At 37.7% G+C, this 14,730-nt stretch overlaps 2 protein-coding genes across 2 annotated transcripts; both read left to right on the forward strand.

The window, feature by feature from the left end:
* Positions 1 to 543: 543 nt before the first annotated feature.
* On the forward strand, positions 544 to 3,222 carry LOC140774962 (serine carboxypeptidase 1-like). Its single transcript, XM_073118164.1, has 8 exons — positions 544 to 925; positions 1,589 to 1,696; positions 1,779 to 2,050; positions 2,145 to 2,393; positions 2,468 to 2,586; positions 2,681 to 2,776; positions 2,871 to 2,979; positions 3,085 to 3,222. The coding sequence occupies exons 1-8, from the start codon at positions 544 to 546 to the stop codon at positions 3,220 to 3,222; spliced, it is 1,473 nt and encodes a 490-aa protein (XP_072974265.1).
* Positions 3,223 to 3,882: 660 nt separating this feature from the next.
* Positions 3,883 to 13,841, forward strand: LOC140774585 (uncharacterized). The gene is made up of 14 exons (XM_073117637.1): positions 3,883 to 4,469; positions 4,577 to 4,669; positions 4,930 to 4,992; positions 5,708 to 5,794; positions 5,886 to 6,038; positions 6,128 to 6,285; positions 6,628 to 6,862; positions 6,954 to 7,064; positions 8,440 to 9,498; positions 9,603 to 9,869; positions 10,631 to 10,816; positions 11,327 to 12,478; positions 12,595 to 12,945; positions 13,107 to 13,841. The coding sequence occupies exons 1-14, from the start codon at positions 4,035 to 4,037 to the stop codon at positions 13,284 to 13,286; spliced, it is 4,530 nt and encodes a 1,509-aa protein (XP_072973738.1). The 5' UTR covers positions 3,883 to 4,034; the 3' UTR covers positions 13,287 to 13,841.
* Positions 13,842 to 14,730: the final 889 nt, after the last annotated feature.

Raw genomic sequence — 14,730 nt, forward strand, 5'->3', positions numbered from 1 at the left:
GATGCTTCTTATGTTGCATTTCTTGCTATATCTAAGAAAAAAGTGATGCAAGGCCTCTGTCTCTCTTCACCTTGTTTCTTTTTTAATTTTGGCTCTTAATCCATGTGTTCCTGGGATAACGACGAAGACCATCTTGAACTAGGTTCAAGAGAAGTCGGCACCGTATGCGGAGTCGTGGACGAACCATGCAGTCTATAGATGAAAACGGCGCCGAAGCAGCTAAGATCGCCGCTTTCCAAAACCCAAAGGAAAGAGAGTCTTATATGGAAGAATAGATGGATAATAGTATAATGCTACAACTTGGGCCAATACGGATCCTCAAAAAAGCTACTATAATTGAAAATTACATACCATTAAGAGACTCCAAGTATCACGCCAATGTGTATTGATACTATCCACATTCAAAGATTTTCTGTCTTTTAATCTCAACTCTTGCTCCAAATCTCGTGTAGTCTGTCATTCCACCAGAGGAAGTATAAATGCAGCCAGCCTGAGACTTTTATAGCTTCAAATGTATTCTTATCATTGAACATGTCAACAAGGATGGAGGAAAAGGTGGTAACATCTCTTCTGCTCTTCTTGTTCTTCTTCTTGGCATTTCATTATACCGCTGCCAATGACGGTGAGCGCCTCGTCGAGATGATCAAGTTAAAAAGGTCCCAAAATTCTCTCGGATATCGTACATGGGATGATAGTAAAGTTGAATATGACTACATCTATAATTCAGTATATGTTGGTTTTCAAGATGGCTTGAGAGAGGCTGATAAGATTGTCGAATTGCCCGGCCAGCCTCAAGGAGTCGAATTTAATCAGTTTGCAGGATATGTGACAGTTGATCCAAAGGCTGGAAGGGCATTGTTTTATTACTTTGCAGAGGCTGCTAATGATCCATCAGAAAAGCCACTAGTTTTGTGGCTTAATGGAGGTACTTGAATTGCTGGCTTTTTTATGTGCCAAGCTATAGCTTAATTTAAGTTCTATAGGTTTTATATTGTTTGGTATCTGATTCTTAATTCGTATTCTGTTTTATGGATTAATAATAGGATTTGGTTGCATATAGAATTTAGATAGATATGTCCAGTGATTAGAAACAGAATCAGAATCAGAATCATGGGTATCTCAAAAGAAAAGCAAGTAATTAGATAGTAAGTTTCAGATATCAGAAATCTAATACAATGCATGAAACATTCTGCTATTATTTTAGCACAATGTATAACAAATTTTCCCTGATTTCTGCAATGCATCACACCGCAGAAGATTTTTTTGAAACAGAAAAATAGGAGGTTCATTTTATGGATTTCCACAGTCCAGGATAAATTCATCTTGACCAAGCCTAGTATTGCAAACAATGTGTTGATCTAAATGCTGCAATATATATTGCAGACCTTGTTTGAATCTTCTTAATTATTATGGAGAATCAACAGCCTCATTCAAATTGTCTTCATGTTTCGCAAATGCATGCTTGAATACTTGTGCATCCAAGATACATATGTCGATATTCTTGGCATATAATAAGTAATTCAGTACTTCAATTCTTTTCATTGTTATGACTGTGTTGGAACTGATCAAAGTCCTTTGAGACTTGTAGGGCCTGGCTGTTCTTCTTTGGGAGGTGGTGCTATGCTAGAACTTGGACCCTTCTTTGTCAATAGCGATAACAAAACATTATACAGCAATCTTTATGCATGGAATAAAGGTAAATTACTTCCAAACCTTATAGGAAGATCGTTAAATTCTTGCAGTTTTTCAGTGATTTGTTGCTTCCTGATCAATGGCAGCGGCAAACATGCTCTTCCTTGAGAGCCCAGCTGGAGTTGGCTTCTCATACTCAAACACTACATCTGACTATAATGCCAGTGGTGACAAGAGAACTACTGAAGACTCTTATACCTTTCTCATTAACTGGCTTGAGAGATTTCCTGAATACAAGGATCGCGACTTCTTCATAACCGGAGAAAGTTATGCCGGTCACTACATACCTGAGCTTGCCAATGCTATAGTTGCTAACAACAACGCAGACAAGACCATCATCAAGCTTAGAGGTGTTGCTGTAAGTACTTTAATTGTTAAACACTTAATTACATCAGATCTGAAATTTATTACAAAATAGTTTATATCTCAAAAGATCCTGGTTAATCTTGTAGATTGGAAATGCATACTTTGATGATACCACAAATACAAAGGCAACCTATGAATACCTCTGGACTCATGCTATGATTTCTAGCACAGTGCATGATGCTATCAAGGCAAATTGTAGCTTTGATGGTACTTATACTGAAAGCTGTCTGGAGTCCATGAGGTTGGCTGATCAAGACGTCGGGAATATTGATTTCTATAACATCTATGCTCCTGTATGCCATGATCCATCCAAGGCATCAAACTCACAAAATTCGGTACGCAATTAACCTTACCGCAATCTTGCTTCTCTGAAATATCAAAAGATGATCGATCAACCTTTAATGAACAGATGATGGTTGGCGATCCTTGCTCCGATCGCTATGTCTTCGCTTATCTGAATCTTCCTGCAGTGCAAAGGGCTCTTCATGCAAACACCACTGGTTTAAACTACCCATGGATTGATTGCAGGTAACCATCAGGCCTTCATCTATTCACTCATGCATCGAGGAGATCCTTACAGATGATGACAAACCTGCCTTCTATCTCTTAACATATGAAACAGCGATGTTCTACACAAAACTTGGAAAGATGCACCAACCACTATGCTGCCTGCAATTAAGAAACTCATCGCAAGCGGCATAAGAACATGGCTCTATAGGTAATTAATCGACAAAAACATGCGGTATATAGCACACTCATAAATTTACTTTCACTTTTACCGATCAATTACATGATAAAACTTGTTCCTACAGTGGAGACATTGATTCAATTGTTCCAGTTACTTCAACACAATATTCGTTAGACATCCTTGGACTTCCTGTCGAAAAGTCCTGGCGTCCATGGTACACTGACAACGCTGAGGTACAGAACAACAGACATTATAAATCCAGTTCTTTTACATCTTCCATGATAGTTTTGATGTTCTTTTAGAATCATAAGTTCACATCTAAATATTTAACATGGCAGGTTGGAGGTTATGTTGTGGAATACAAAGGCTTGGTGTTTGCAACTGTAAGAGGAGCAGGGCATATGGTTCCTCGCTATCAACCTCAAAGAGCATTAACTTTATTCTCATCATTCCTTCAAGGGAAACTACACCCATGAATAAGTAAATTGTCAGAGATTCAATGTGATGAATAAGTCCATAAGCTAAATATTAGTGGAGAAGGTCAACAGAACTCGAACTTTGAATGGTATTAATTTGCTTAGGATTGCAAATTGGGTCACATGCCATGTCTATTTGAGCAATAACAAAATCTCTTAGAAAAGGGTTTCTCAAGGCTGTTCAATTTTTTTTTTCAAAAATAAAATAAAAGAAGTGGAATTTATCAAAAACAGAAATTATTTTGCTTTTATTAATATTCACATCCTATATTTTTATTTTTTAATACCTAAAAAATACTCCACTACTGGCGGTCGTTTTAACAGTTAAATTAACTATAGATGCAAATAACCTTAATGCATTTAAGATTAAGATAAAAGTAAAGTGATAATTCGAATCTAAGATCAAATCAGAGGTTTTTAAGTAATTTAATTTTAAACTCCAAAAGTAGTGAGATGTTCTTCTTAAGTTAATGAGAAGCCCATGGTCGAAATTGGATCGAAGCATGTCTTATCGACCCAAATACAAGTCACGGGCCGGAACATGATCTTAAACTCACGTGCACCCGGGTGCAAGGTTTCAAATTAGGCCTAGTTTTATCGAGCCTTTACCAATTGAATTGGGCCCTTTTAATCTTAATTTGGACAAAGACTCCGTCGAGCGATAAGCCCAAGTCGAATCAAAGCATTCGTCTCCTCCTCCGCTTCCATTCCCAAATTCTAGGGTTTATCCCCTTCTCCTCCTCCTTCTCCCTCACCGGCCAAAACCCTAACCTTAGTTCTTCCTCCTCGGTTCTATCCAATCCCTTGGCACCATGCCGAAGGTCTATGGCACCGGAATCTACGACTTCCGACGGCACCGCGTCGCCGAATACCCAGTCGAGGCGGCTGCCGCCGGAGGGGTCAAGGAGGAGACCGTCGCGACGGATAAGCCGCAGGAGCAGCGTCCCGGAGGCGTCGTATCTGGTTCCATTACACTCCTCGAGATCCAGCGAGATCGGCTCACCAAGATCGCGGCTGCGAACTGGGGGAAGTCCGCCGAGGGGGAGAAGTTCGATCCTGAGCTCGTTAGGGAGATCTATGAGACGGAGCTACGCGTCTCTGGAAGTGGGAGGAGGACGGTGCCACTCCAGAGAGTTATGATCCTGGAAGTGAGCCAGTACTTGGAGAACTATCTATGGCCTAATTTTGATCCGGAGACTGCTACGTTTGAGCATATCATGTCGATGATTCTTATGATTAATGAAAAGGTATGCGTTCGGAGAACTCTGGCTGATTTATAAAGGAGATTGTGAAATAATAGGGTATCGGTTTCTTGACTTATTATTATTTTTCTCTCTCTCTCTCTTTCTTTTAGTTTCGGGAGAATGTAGTGGCGTGGACCTGTTTTTATCAACGGAAGGAGGCGTTTAAAGGGTTTCTATGGAGGGTTCTTCGACTTAAGGAAGAGGTCTTGTTCATTTGTTCATTTGATTTATGTGGTGTGTGAAATTTGAGGCCTTTAACGATTCTATGCTATTTTAGTACAGTTACGTTCAATCTACTCATTTGGAAAAAGAATTCTTTAACTGTCATATTAGTTGGTTTTTCATGTTCATGGACATTTATTGTTGAATGTCTCAGCTATTTATTTGTGATATATAGGCGACATGCATCTGCCTTTTTTTTTATTGCTTAAAACCTTACCATGCTTTTGCATAATTTTTATAGGAAAGAACCTTAAGTATGGCAGAGAAGACAAATTACCTGCTGTTCATGATAAATGCCTTTCAGGTACGCAGTTCTATGTTCATTACTAGATCATTATATAATCTCAATTGCACAATTGCAATTCATACTGCATATGCTAGCTATTCCCTACATTCCATTGAATTACCACATCTTCTGTCTTAATGTGATTTCTTTACCTTCCAAGAGGCTTATTTCTATACTTGAGTAAAAGATCTTGAAGTAGGAGATGGTATGATTTAAAGAAATGTAGTCTTCAAAGGATATCCTACAATAATATGTTGGAGATCACACCTTACATCCTGTCATCTGCTAGTCAATTCTAATTGAAATTTATTTGGCATCTGCAGTATCATAGAGATGGCACAATAAAATGTCTTAAATAGTATGATTTACTTCGAATTAGTCAGGCTCTCATTGTTACTTGTCGAACTTGCATTCATATTTTTGCGCTTTTGCAGTCAGATGGTTCAGGTCTCAACTCATATTAGTAAAAAAATAACCTAAAGGATATCCATGCAAAAACAAGGATTTTGAATGTTAAGAAAGGTATACATGCTTAAAGGGACTAATGGGGGCTGTACATGCAAAGAACCCTAGGATCAAATCTATTAACTAGAAAAACATAAGTGGTATACTGGTGAGGCTAAGAAAAGTAAAAGTGGCAGTTACTTCTTATTATTTCCTTGAATATGATGTTTTCTCTTGTTCATAATTTTTTACGCCATTAATTTTTTCATGTACTGTTTTCTTGATGCAGAGCTTAGAAGATGAGTTTGTCAGTGAAACCGTTCTGCAGTTAGTAAGCCTTCGTTTGTGGCACAGTCTATCTTTTGGTAGATTTCAGGTTCAGTCTTGATCATTTTATCAGGTGTTAATCTCTGTTAATTTGTTCTAGCTTTTGTTGAAACATTATCTCCTGTATTTATCTCCTGTAGATGGAACTATGCCTTAACCCACATCTGATAAAGAAATGGAAAAAGATGACCAAGAAAGAAGCTAAGGAAGCTAAGAAAGGAGGACAGTTATTTGAGCCTTCGAAAGCACTTGAAGTAAAATTTCTCAGGAATCTAATTGAAGAATTTTTACAGGTACACTACTTGAATCTATTTTTAGGTAATATATATTACTATTATGAATATTATGACCTTTTGCTGATTTTTACTTGAGTGCATTCCAGATTCTTGATTCAAAGGTGATACCGTCAAAGAACAATGATACTGATGAAATCGACCTCAGTAATTCCCTTAATGAGCAAGTTGATGAATCTTGTGTTCTATATTGCGAGAGATTCATGGAGTTTCTGATTGATCTGTTGAGCCAACTGCCTACAAGAAGGTACCTACAAAATTTTCCAGTTTCAATTTTCTTTTTTCACATTGTTTTCTGAGCTGTGGTAATTTTTGTTGGGTGTTGCTATCAGTTGTTATTCCGTATAAGAGCTTGGTGTCTTGATTATTTTTCATGTCTTTAATTATCTTATTTACGTTCCACTTAAGATGATCTTGCAGAACTTTTTTGCTTATCTTACATTTAATCGTACACTTCTGTTTCAGACCTTGTTAAGTGTGCTTGCTTAGAAAAGCAGCATTTCCACATTTGTCCTAATAAGCATATAATGTTTGTTGTTATTCTCACCTATGAGTCTATGACATCAAATTTGTTATTCATTCTCTACAGATTTCTAAAGCCTCTTGTTGCTGATGTTGCTGTTGTTGCTAAATGCCATTTAAGTGCACTTTACACTCATGAAAAGGGACGCCTTTTTGCTCAGCTAGTGGACTTGCTACAGTTTTATGAAGGTTTTGAAATTGACGATCATTTTGGAACACAACTCAATGATGATGATGTGCTGCTTGCTCACTATTCTCGTCTTCAAGCTTTTCAACTATTCGCATTTAAACAAGTACCTAAGGTATGTCTTTCAATGGTTTTGATCCATCTTTCTCTTGAGCTGACATTTTGGTCATCTTGAATTGGATTCATACAAGTTCATCTTCTGGCAGTTGCGAGATTTTGCATTGTGCAATATTGGCGCCATTCACAAGCGTGCCGATCTGTCGAAGAAGTTATTAGTTTTATCTGATGAGGAGCTACAACAGTTGGTTTGCAATAAGGTTGGTAATGTGCAATATGTTTCTGGCTTAGCTCTATTGAATTATGCTGTTGTCTCTGCAATTTACTGATCCGTGGTTGTATTTTTTGAAGTAAATTGATGACATATATTCAGTTTTCCATTTTTTGAGTGTTTTGAATTTGTATTCAGTCTTCTTACTCAAATATATATCGTAGGATGTGTATTGATGTTGAGGTCTAATTAGTAGTTGATTACTTGCCATAAAGCAAGAGGTGTGTTCTGACATGTTTATTTATGTGGTAGGAGCAGAGTAAGGCCTTACCCAGATTATTGAGCATAAGAGCTTACTAGTGATCTGGAGTTCTGCTTGAGAATTATTGCTATTATATATTACCAGCTCGTTTTAGTGCCTAGTAGATTCATTTAAAAATTATCTACTGAAGTCTTGCAATAAATCATGTAAATGTAAAGAGAGGGTATAGTATATGCTTAACTTTCAGGATAACTAGAAGTCACAGCAAATTATCTTTCATGGTATATATTTTTGATTATTTACTTCCAAGAAACAACTTAACAAGTAAGACAGTTCACATCCACTTCTTTACTTCGGTATTTCAATCGTCCTTAAATTTAACTGCATGACTGCTTCCAGAGCCCAGTGATTACCTTATTCCTACCAGTTCACTTATGTGCCCAATTTCTTATAACTGTTCTGCTATACCCTGTTTATCGTTACAAAACAGACCAATGAGAATGATAAATATTTGATACTTGTGCCCAAGAGACAGAAGTGAACAATTTTCCCTTTGACTTCTATTCATCTCTGGTTTATCATGGTTAGTTAAGTCTTTCGCTTGATGTCTCATTAGTCATTACTCGAATGCAGGTTCTATATATTTGTGTAATGTTCATTTAAGATGAGAACAGTCACACGCACAATTACTGCATTCTATTCATCTAAAGATGGAAAAGTTAAAGGGGCTACACTACAATTACTCAGTGATACTAGTTGACAATTAGATGTCTTACCATCTCTTGACAGTAGAAATATGGTTTCTTGGCTTGTGCTGAGAGACTTTAAGAGAGAATGACATGTCAAAGTTAAACCATGAAGTGCCATCTACACACTAAACTTTTCTGCCAACATTGTACCATGATATTTTAATTTATCTCCACAAAACCGAGTTGTACTTTATAGTGAGTCAAAATTTCCACTGGTAAAGAGGATTAATATGCTACTTTTACATAGTAATTAGTTATATTCTTGCATTGTGGATATGTTATGTTGTACATAATAACTATGCTCTTAATGGAAGGCCAGTGAGAGTCATATATTCTATTGAGTAAATATAATATGATTTTCTCTGAGAAACTTAGCATTCTTTTCGCACTACTAATATTTCTTTCTTTAATAGCTTAAACTGGTTTCAGAAGATGACCTGTGTAGTAAGAGGCGTGATTTTCTCATTGAGGTTCTTGTTTCCTTCTTTGAGAAACGTCAGTCACAAAAGGATGCAATAAATGCTCTTCCCCTTTATCCAAACGAACAGATAATGTGGGATGAGAGCCTTGTTCCAAGTATCAATTACTCTGGAGAAGGATGTCTTGCTCTCCCAAAACTTAACCTCCAGTTTTTGACACTCCATGATTACCTGTTGAGAAATTTCAATCTTTTCCGTCTTGAATCAACATATGAAATCCGTGAAGATATCCAAGAAGCTATTCCTCATCTTCTTCCCTACATCAATAATGAGGGAGAAACTGCTTTCCGTGGTTGGTCAAGAATGGCTGTGCCGATCAAGCAGTTTAAAATTAATGAAGTAAAACAGCCTAATATTGGAGAAGTCAAGCCTTCCTCTGTAACGGCTGAAGTTACTTTTAGCACAGCTAGTTATAAAGCACGAATAAGATCTGAGTGGGATGCCCTTAAAGAACATGATGTCCTATTTTTACTGTCAATTCGTCCATCGTTCGAACCCCTTAGCGCAGAGGAAGCTGAGAAATCAACTGTACCAGAGAGGCTTGGTATCCAGTATGTACGTGGATGTGAAGTAATCGAGATCCGCGATGAGGAAAGAGTTCTTATGAATGATTTCACCGGAAGGATTAAAAGAGATGAGTGGAAACCACCTAAGGGTGATATCCGCACAGTTACTGTTGCTCTAGATTCAGCACAGTACCACATTGATGTCACTGAGATAGCTGAAAAAGGTGCAGAAGATGTATATGGGACATTTAATATATTAATGAGAAGGAAACCTAAAGAGAATAATTTCAAAGCAATTTTAGAATCCATACGAGACCTAATGAATGAAACATGTATAGTTCCTGAGTGGTTGCACAATGTATTTTTGGGTTATGGAAATCCTTCTGCTGCACAGTGGATAAACATGCCAGATCTTTTGGAAGTGATAGATTTCAAGGACACTTTTCTTGATGCTGATCATCTGAGAGAAAGCTTCCCAAATTACCAGGTATATTTGTTTACATGTTAAATTCTACATTTCTTGATTGCATTGGCTTTAATTTGTTTGTTTTCTTGGACATACCAGCTACTAACAATTTCCCTTAATTGCAGGTTTCTTTTGTCAACTCAGATTGTACAGAGAACCTGCATCCAAGTCCTCCTTTCCGAATTAGGCTCCCCAAGACAATGAAGGGAAACACTCATGCTCTTCCAGGCAATATAAAGTCCAGTGATACAACTACCTCAAATGATGACCACATGGCTGAGCAAGGTTGTGAGAAGGAAAAGTTGATAGTTGAGGCATATATTCCTACTGATCCGGGGCCATACCCCCAAGATAAACCAAAACAAAACTCAGTGAGATTTACTCCAACTCAGGTACTCAAACCAATTTTGAATCTTTCCGTCATGTTTATCTAGTGAAACTTATTAATACAGGTCCTGCTATTTCTCTTTCTGAATTAATGAAATGAAGTTCTGGAAATGTATAAAGCTGAAGTTATGTGATTACCAATTTGACTCAGGCTTTGAAGATAGATAAAGTCCTCCCCAACTCTATATTGCTGTGACCTAAGTCTTGAGAAGAAACTGATGTTTCTTCGTGATATTATTTGTTCACTTACTAATAAAATGACAAGTCATCATTATCAAGCTTTGCCTTCATAGTCTCTATCCTAGCGGAGGGATGGGATATTTAGTATTCTTATATATTTTGAGGCTTCAGATAGGTTGTAAGCTTTCAAAATGTCACACGTAAATAACAGGGTGATCTGAAACAGTAATTTCTTCTTCTTCTTCTTCTTTCTAAACTATATTCTAGCCCCCAAGGGCATAAATTTAGAACTCAAATTACATTTTATGTGATACTCATCATTTTGACTAGACCTGAAACATATGGTGCTTTTGTACATGTCATTTGAGAATTGTATCATGTTGTGGAAGTTGTCAAAATTTCCTCTATTGATCTCTATATATATTACCTTTTTATAGCAATTATATGTATGATTGTTTGTTTTATCATTTCTGAGCTTGGATTGGGTTGTTTAGTCATTATTTATATAGCATGTTGATCATGCTGCTGGAAGCAACTTGATTTTTTATTTTAGTATTCACATATCTGATAAAAATTTATCTTTCAGATTGGAGCTATAATTTCCGGCATTCAGCCTGGGCTCACAATGGTTGTTGGTCCGCCTGGTACAGGGAAAACAGATACAGCTGTGCAAATTTTGAATGTTCTTTATCACAACTGTCCTTCTCAGAGAACTTTAATAATTACGCACTCCAACCAGGCTTTGAATGATCTTTTTGAGAAGATAATGCAGGTATTATCTTTGAGTAGCACAAAGTCCCTTAGACTTTTTAATGTTGTGTTATCATCATACTTTCCTTGATTAATAATTTCAATTATTCTTCATAAATAATAAAGTGTATAATTCTCCATGAATCAGAAGTTCTCAATTATTTGAATATTTATTCAGTAGATCATAAATATTTGAAGAAATATTGATGGCTATGAACATAATTCTATTTGTAGTTGTGTAGTTGATGATGCCAATGGTTTCGAGTTTTCGTATGTTTTCCGATACCCTTGGCGAGTTTTTGTAGCTTTTCTGGATGGATACCCTAAATTGCATATATCAATTATGGTGGTGCTGTTTGTTTTCTCTAAATGGGAATTTGTTTACCATTTCTTGTATGGTGATGATTATCTACTTGCTTTTTGCATCATTATTTGATTTCTGTTACATGGGATATCTGTTCATTTGATTTTCAGACTTTACCTTTACCTTTACCTTATTGTTGCTCACATCGGACTATATTGTTACTGTTAGAGAGATGTACCTGCTAGATACCTTCTTCGCCTCGGTCAAGGTGAACAAGAGCTGGCAACAGATCTCGATTTTAGCCGCCAAGGACGTGTAAATGCTATGCTTGTGCGAAGATTAGAGCTGCTTAGTGAAGTAGAAAGACTAGCAAGATCGCTTCATCTGCCAGAAGATGTAGGCTATACATGTGAAACTGCTGGATATTTCTGGTTGCTACATGTTTACTCACGGTGGGAACAGTTCCTAGCTGCTTGTGCACAAAATCAGGATAAACCAACTTTTGTGAAAGACCGGTTTCCATTTTCGGAGTTCTTCTTGAACTCTCCCAATCCTGTTTTTACCGGTGAATCCTTTGAGAAGGACATGCATGCAGCAAAAGGGTGCTTCCGACATCTCTCAACAATGTTCCAAGAGCTGGAAGAATGCAGAGCCTTCGAGTTGCTGAAGTCCACAGCAGATCGAGCGAATTATCTGATGACTAAACAAGCCAAGATTGTTGCTATGACTTGTACTCATGCAGCGCTGAAGAGGAAGGACTTCCTTCAGTTGGGTTTCAAGTATGACAATTTGCTGATGGAAGAAAGTGCTCAGATACTGGAGATAGAGACTTTTATACCAATGTTGCTGCAGAGACAGGAAGACGGTTATGCTCGGCTTAAACGCTGTATACTAATTGGTGATCACCATCAGTTACCCCCTGTTGTAAAAAATATGGCTTTTCAGAAATACAGCCATATGGATCAAAGCCTGTTCACGAGATTCGTTCGTCTAGGTGTCCCTTATATTGAGCTCAATGCCCAGGGCCGAGCTCGGCCAAGTATAGCCACACTTTACAACTGGAGATACCGAGAACTGGGAGATCTCCCTTATGTGCTTGAGGAGGCTATCTTCCAGAAGGCTAATGCTGGGTTCTCTTATGAATACCAGCTGATAGATGTTCCTGATTATCACGGGAAAGGTGAGACTGCTCCCTCTCCTTGGTTCTATCAGAATGAAGGGGAGGCTGAATTTGTTGTTAGTGTTTATATCTACATGCGGTTAATTGGATACCCGGCCAGCAAGATTTCCATATTGACTACGTACAATGGCCAAAAACTTCTTATCCGTGATGTTGTCAATAGACGGTGCAAAGCATACGGGATTGATCCACCTAGCAAGGCAAGTCTTGATGTTGCTTAATGCTTTCCTAAATGCTGTTCTTCCTTTTGCATGTTTAATATGCTTGGTGTTATATTTATGTTAACCAACTTTAAGTATGATCTCTTGTGCAACAGATTACTACAGTTGATAAGTTCCAAGGCCAGCAAAATGACTTCATTCTACTCTCTCTCGTCCGAACTCGATTTGTTGGCCATTTGCGTGATGTCAGGAGACTAGTTGTTGCAATGTCTCGAGCTCGTCTGGGGCTTTATGTGTTCTGCCGGCGTTCTTTGTTTGAGCAGTGTTATGAATTGCAGCCAACATTTCAACTTCTACTTCAGAGACCTGATCAACTTTCTTTGAATCTTGAGGAGGTTACTCCATATACTGATCGTCCAGTTGGTGAGACAGGGAATATTCATTTTATTACTGGGATTCAAGATATGGAGCATTTAGTTAATTTCAGGATGCATCAACTCTACCAGGTATGTCTTTCTTGATTTTCAGGTATAGTATCTTGGACATGTATAAGGAAATGAATTTGAATTTGTAGTTGGTGTCAACTCTCAAGGACAATCTTGAATGAGTGAATTGTGTTGCTCATTTATGAAAAGTTGAGCCTAACAATGACCTCTCTTTGCAACAGATGCAGTCCATGAACCAATATGCATCTTTTGAAAAGATAGCTTCCCATCCAAATGGGCCTCAAATATCATCATCTCCAGTCCTCATCAAGGATTCTGAGGAGCCCTCTCTTGTGAATGGCGACACTGATAATGGTTCATTGGATAATGGTCAAACAGATGAGAACAAGATGGAAGAATGATAGAGTTAACTAGTTTCGTAAGCCATAATGCATGATACAAGAAAAGGAGGAAGTGGATTCTTCAACAGATGCTACACACTGCATGCCTTTTGCAGCCGAAGGACATGAAAATCTAATGACTGATAACTTGAAAATGGGTTGCAGAAGTTGCATTCTAGAGATGGTTGTCTCTACAATTATTTCTACAGGGATGTGGAAACTCTGGGTTGTATTGCTCGAAGAATTGTATCGGTCTCTTGTATTAGCTAGACACCTGAAGAGGAAGCACAAGGGGCAACCTTCATAATATTACTCTCCATGGCAAGCTTTCATTGCAAGAACTATCTTGGAAGTATGACTTCTGGATTCAGCTTCCTGTTATATTATCATGTGGCTGGCTGTACATTGTTGGAGATTCAGTTTGCAGCTTAAAGGTGAATATTCTCCTGTATATCTATGTGATGCCCCAAAATGGAATGTCTTGATGCACTATGTAGGAAAGCTTGTATTTATATTATCCAGCTTACTCTGGAAAGAAATTTAAATGGAAATAGTTCACTTTTGCTTGCAATAGTATCTTACTATTGTTCTGGACCATCTTTATATGGGAATGCGTCTAAAATGAAGTATGTGATTGTTGGATGCTTTTAGCATTTCATTGATACTACTTAACTAACGATGTTATACATTGTTTTGTTAGCTTTGTACAAGTACATTGCATTTTAGTCTCTTTATAAAGATGTCTTTATTACTACACGTCATGGTACGCATTCACAGGGCAGAAAAGAGTAAACGTTCAAGATTGATAGACTGATCCTCGTCAGTCCTATTAAAGAGGTACATTTCCATCCCTTTACTTTAAAATATTTAGGTTACGTTTCCTGCTAGAGTCCATAGTTCTGAGCTCATATCCTCCAATTGTCACAGCTTTGGACAAACAGGTCGCAAATATTTCATTTTGAAGATTGACTATATATATACGACCGCCCATCATAAGAGAAAGATATGTACGACTGGAGTAGCGCGCAGGCCTGTGTAGTTTGTAGAAACGTTGCGGTCGGCATTCGGCAACTGAGGTAGTTTTCTTCACATCTTTGTTTCATAAATCTACGTGGTTATGTTATCTACTTCCATATGTATATATGTATGTACGTACGTATGTATATTTTGTGGGGGTCAGAATACATCGTAGTACAAACAAAAAGTTAGCTTCGAAGTTTCGTGACTTGTGATTTGATGAAACTAACAGTTCCAACTTTATATCACTTGTGTATTGTAAGCAGTTGACAAATTCAATAACACTGGGAGCCACCAAATTTCCACAAGGACTAGTCATTGAGAAAAGACACACAGCTCGGAGAAGGGAATAATATACCTACTACTATCAATGCTGGGGAACTAACTCTCTACTATTGGTTATTTTCAGCAGTCGTATTCAAAGCTCCAATCCTTGCGAAAGCAGACT

This window comes from Typha angustifolia, chromosome 13 (genome assembly GCF_048772165.1).
Source record: "Typha angustifolia cultivar Huaian chromosome 13, ASM4877216v1, whole genome shotgun sequence".
Lineage (NCBI taxonomy): Eukaryota > Viridiplantae > Streptophyta > Magnoliopsida > Poales > Typhaceae > Typha > Typha angustifolia.

Coding starts and splice junctions, on each gene's coding strand:
- LOC140774585 (XM_073117637.1), top strand. CDS start 4,035: ATGCCGAAGGTCTATGGCACCGGAATCTACGACTTCCGACGGCACCGC. Junction 9,499..9,602: donor AAAGCTTCCCAAATTACCAG/GTATATTTGTTT, acceptor CCTTAATTGCAG/GTTTCTTTTGTCAACTCAGA. Junction 9,870..10,630: donor TGAGATTTACTCCAACTCAG/GTACTCAAACCA, acceptor TTTATCTTTCAG/ATTGGAGCTATAATTTCCGG.
- LOC140774962 (XM_073118164.1), top strand. CDS start 544: ATGGAGGAAAAGGTGGTAACATCTCTTCTGCTCTTCTTGTTCTTCTTC. Junction 926..1,588: donor AGTTTTGTGGCTTAATGGAG/GTACTTGAATTG, acceptor TGAGACTTGTAG/GGCCTGGCTGTTCTTCTTTG. Junction 2,051..2,144: donor TCAAGCTTAGAGGTGTTGCT/GTAAGTACTTTA, acceptor TTAATCTTGTAG/ATTGGAAATGCATACTTTGA.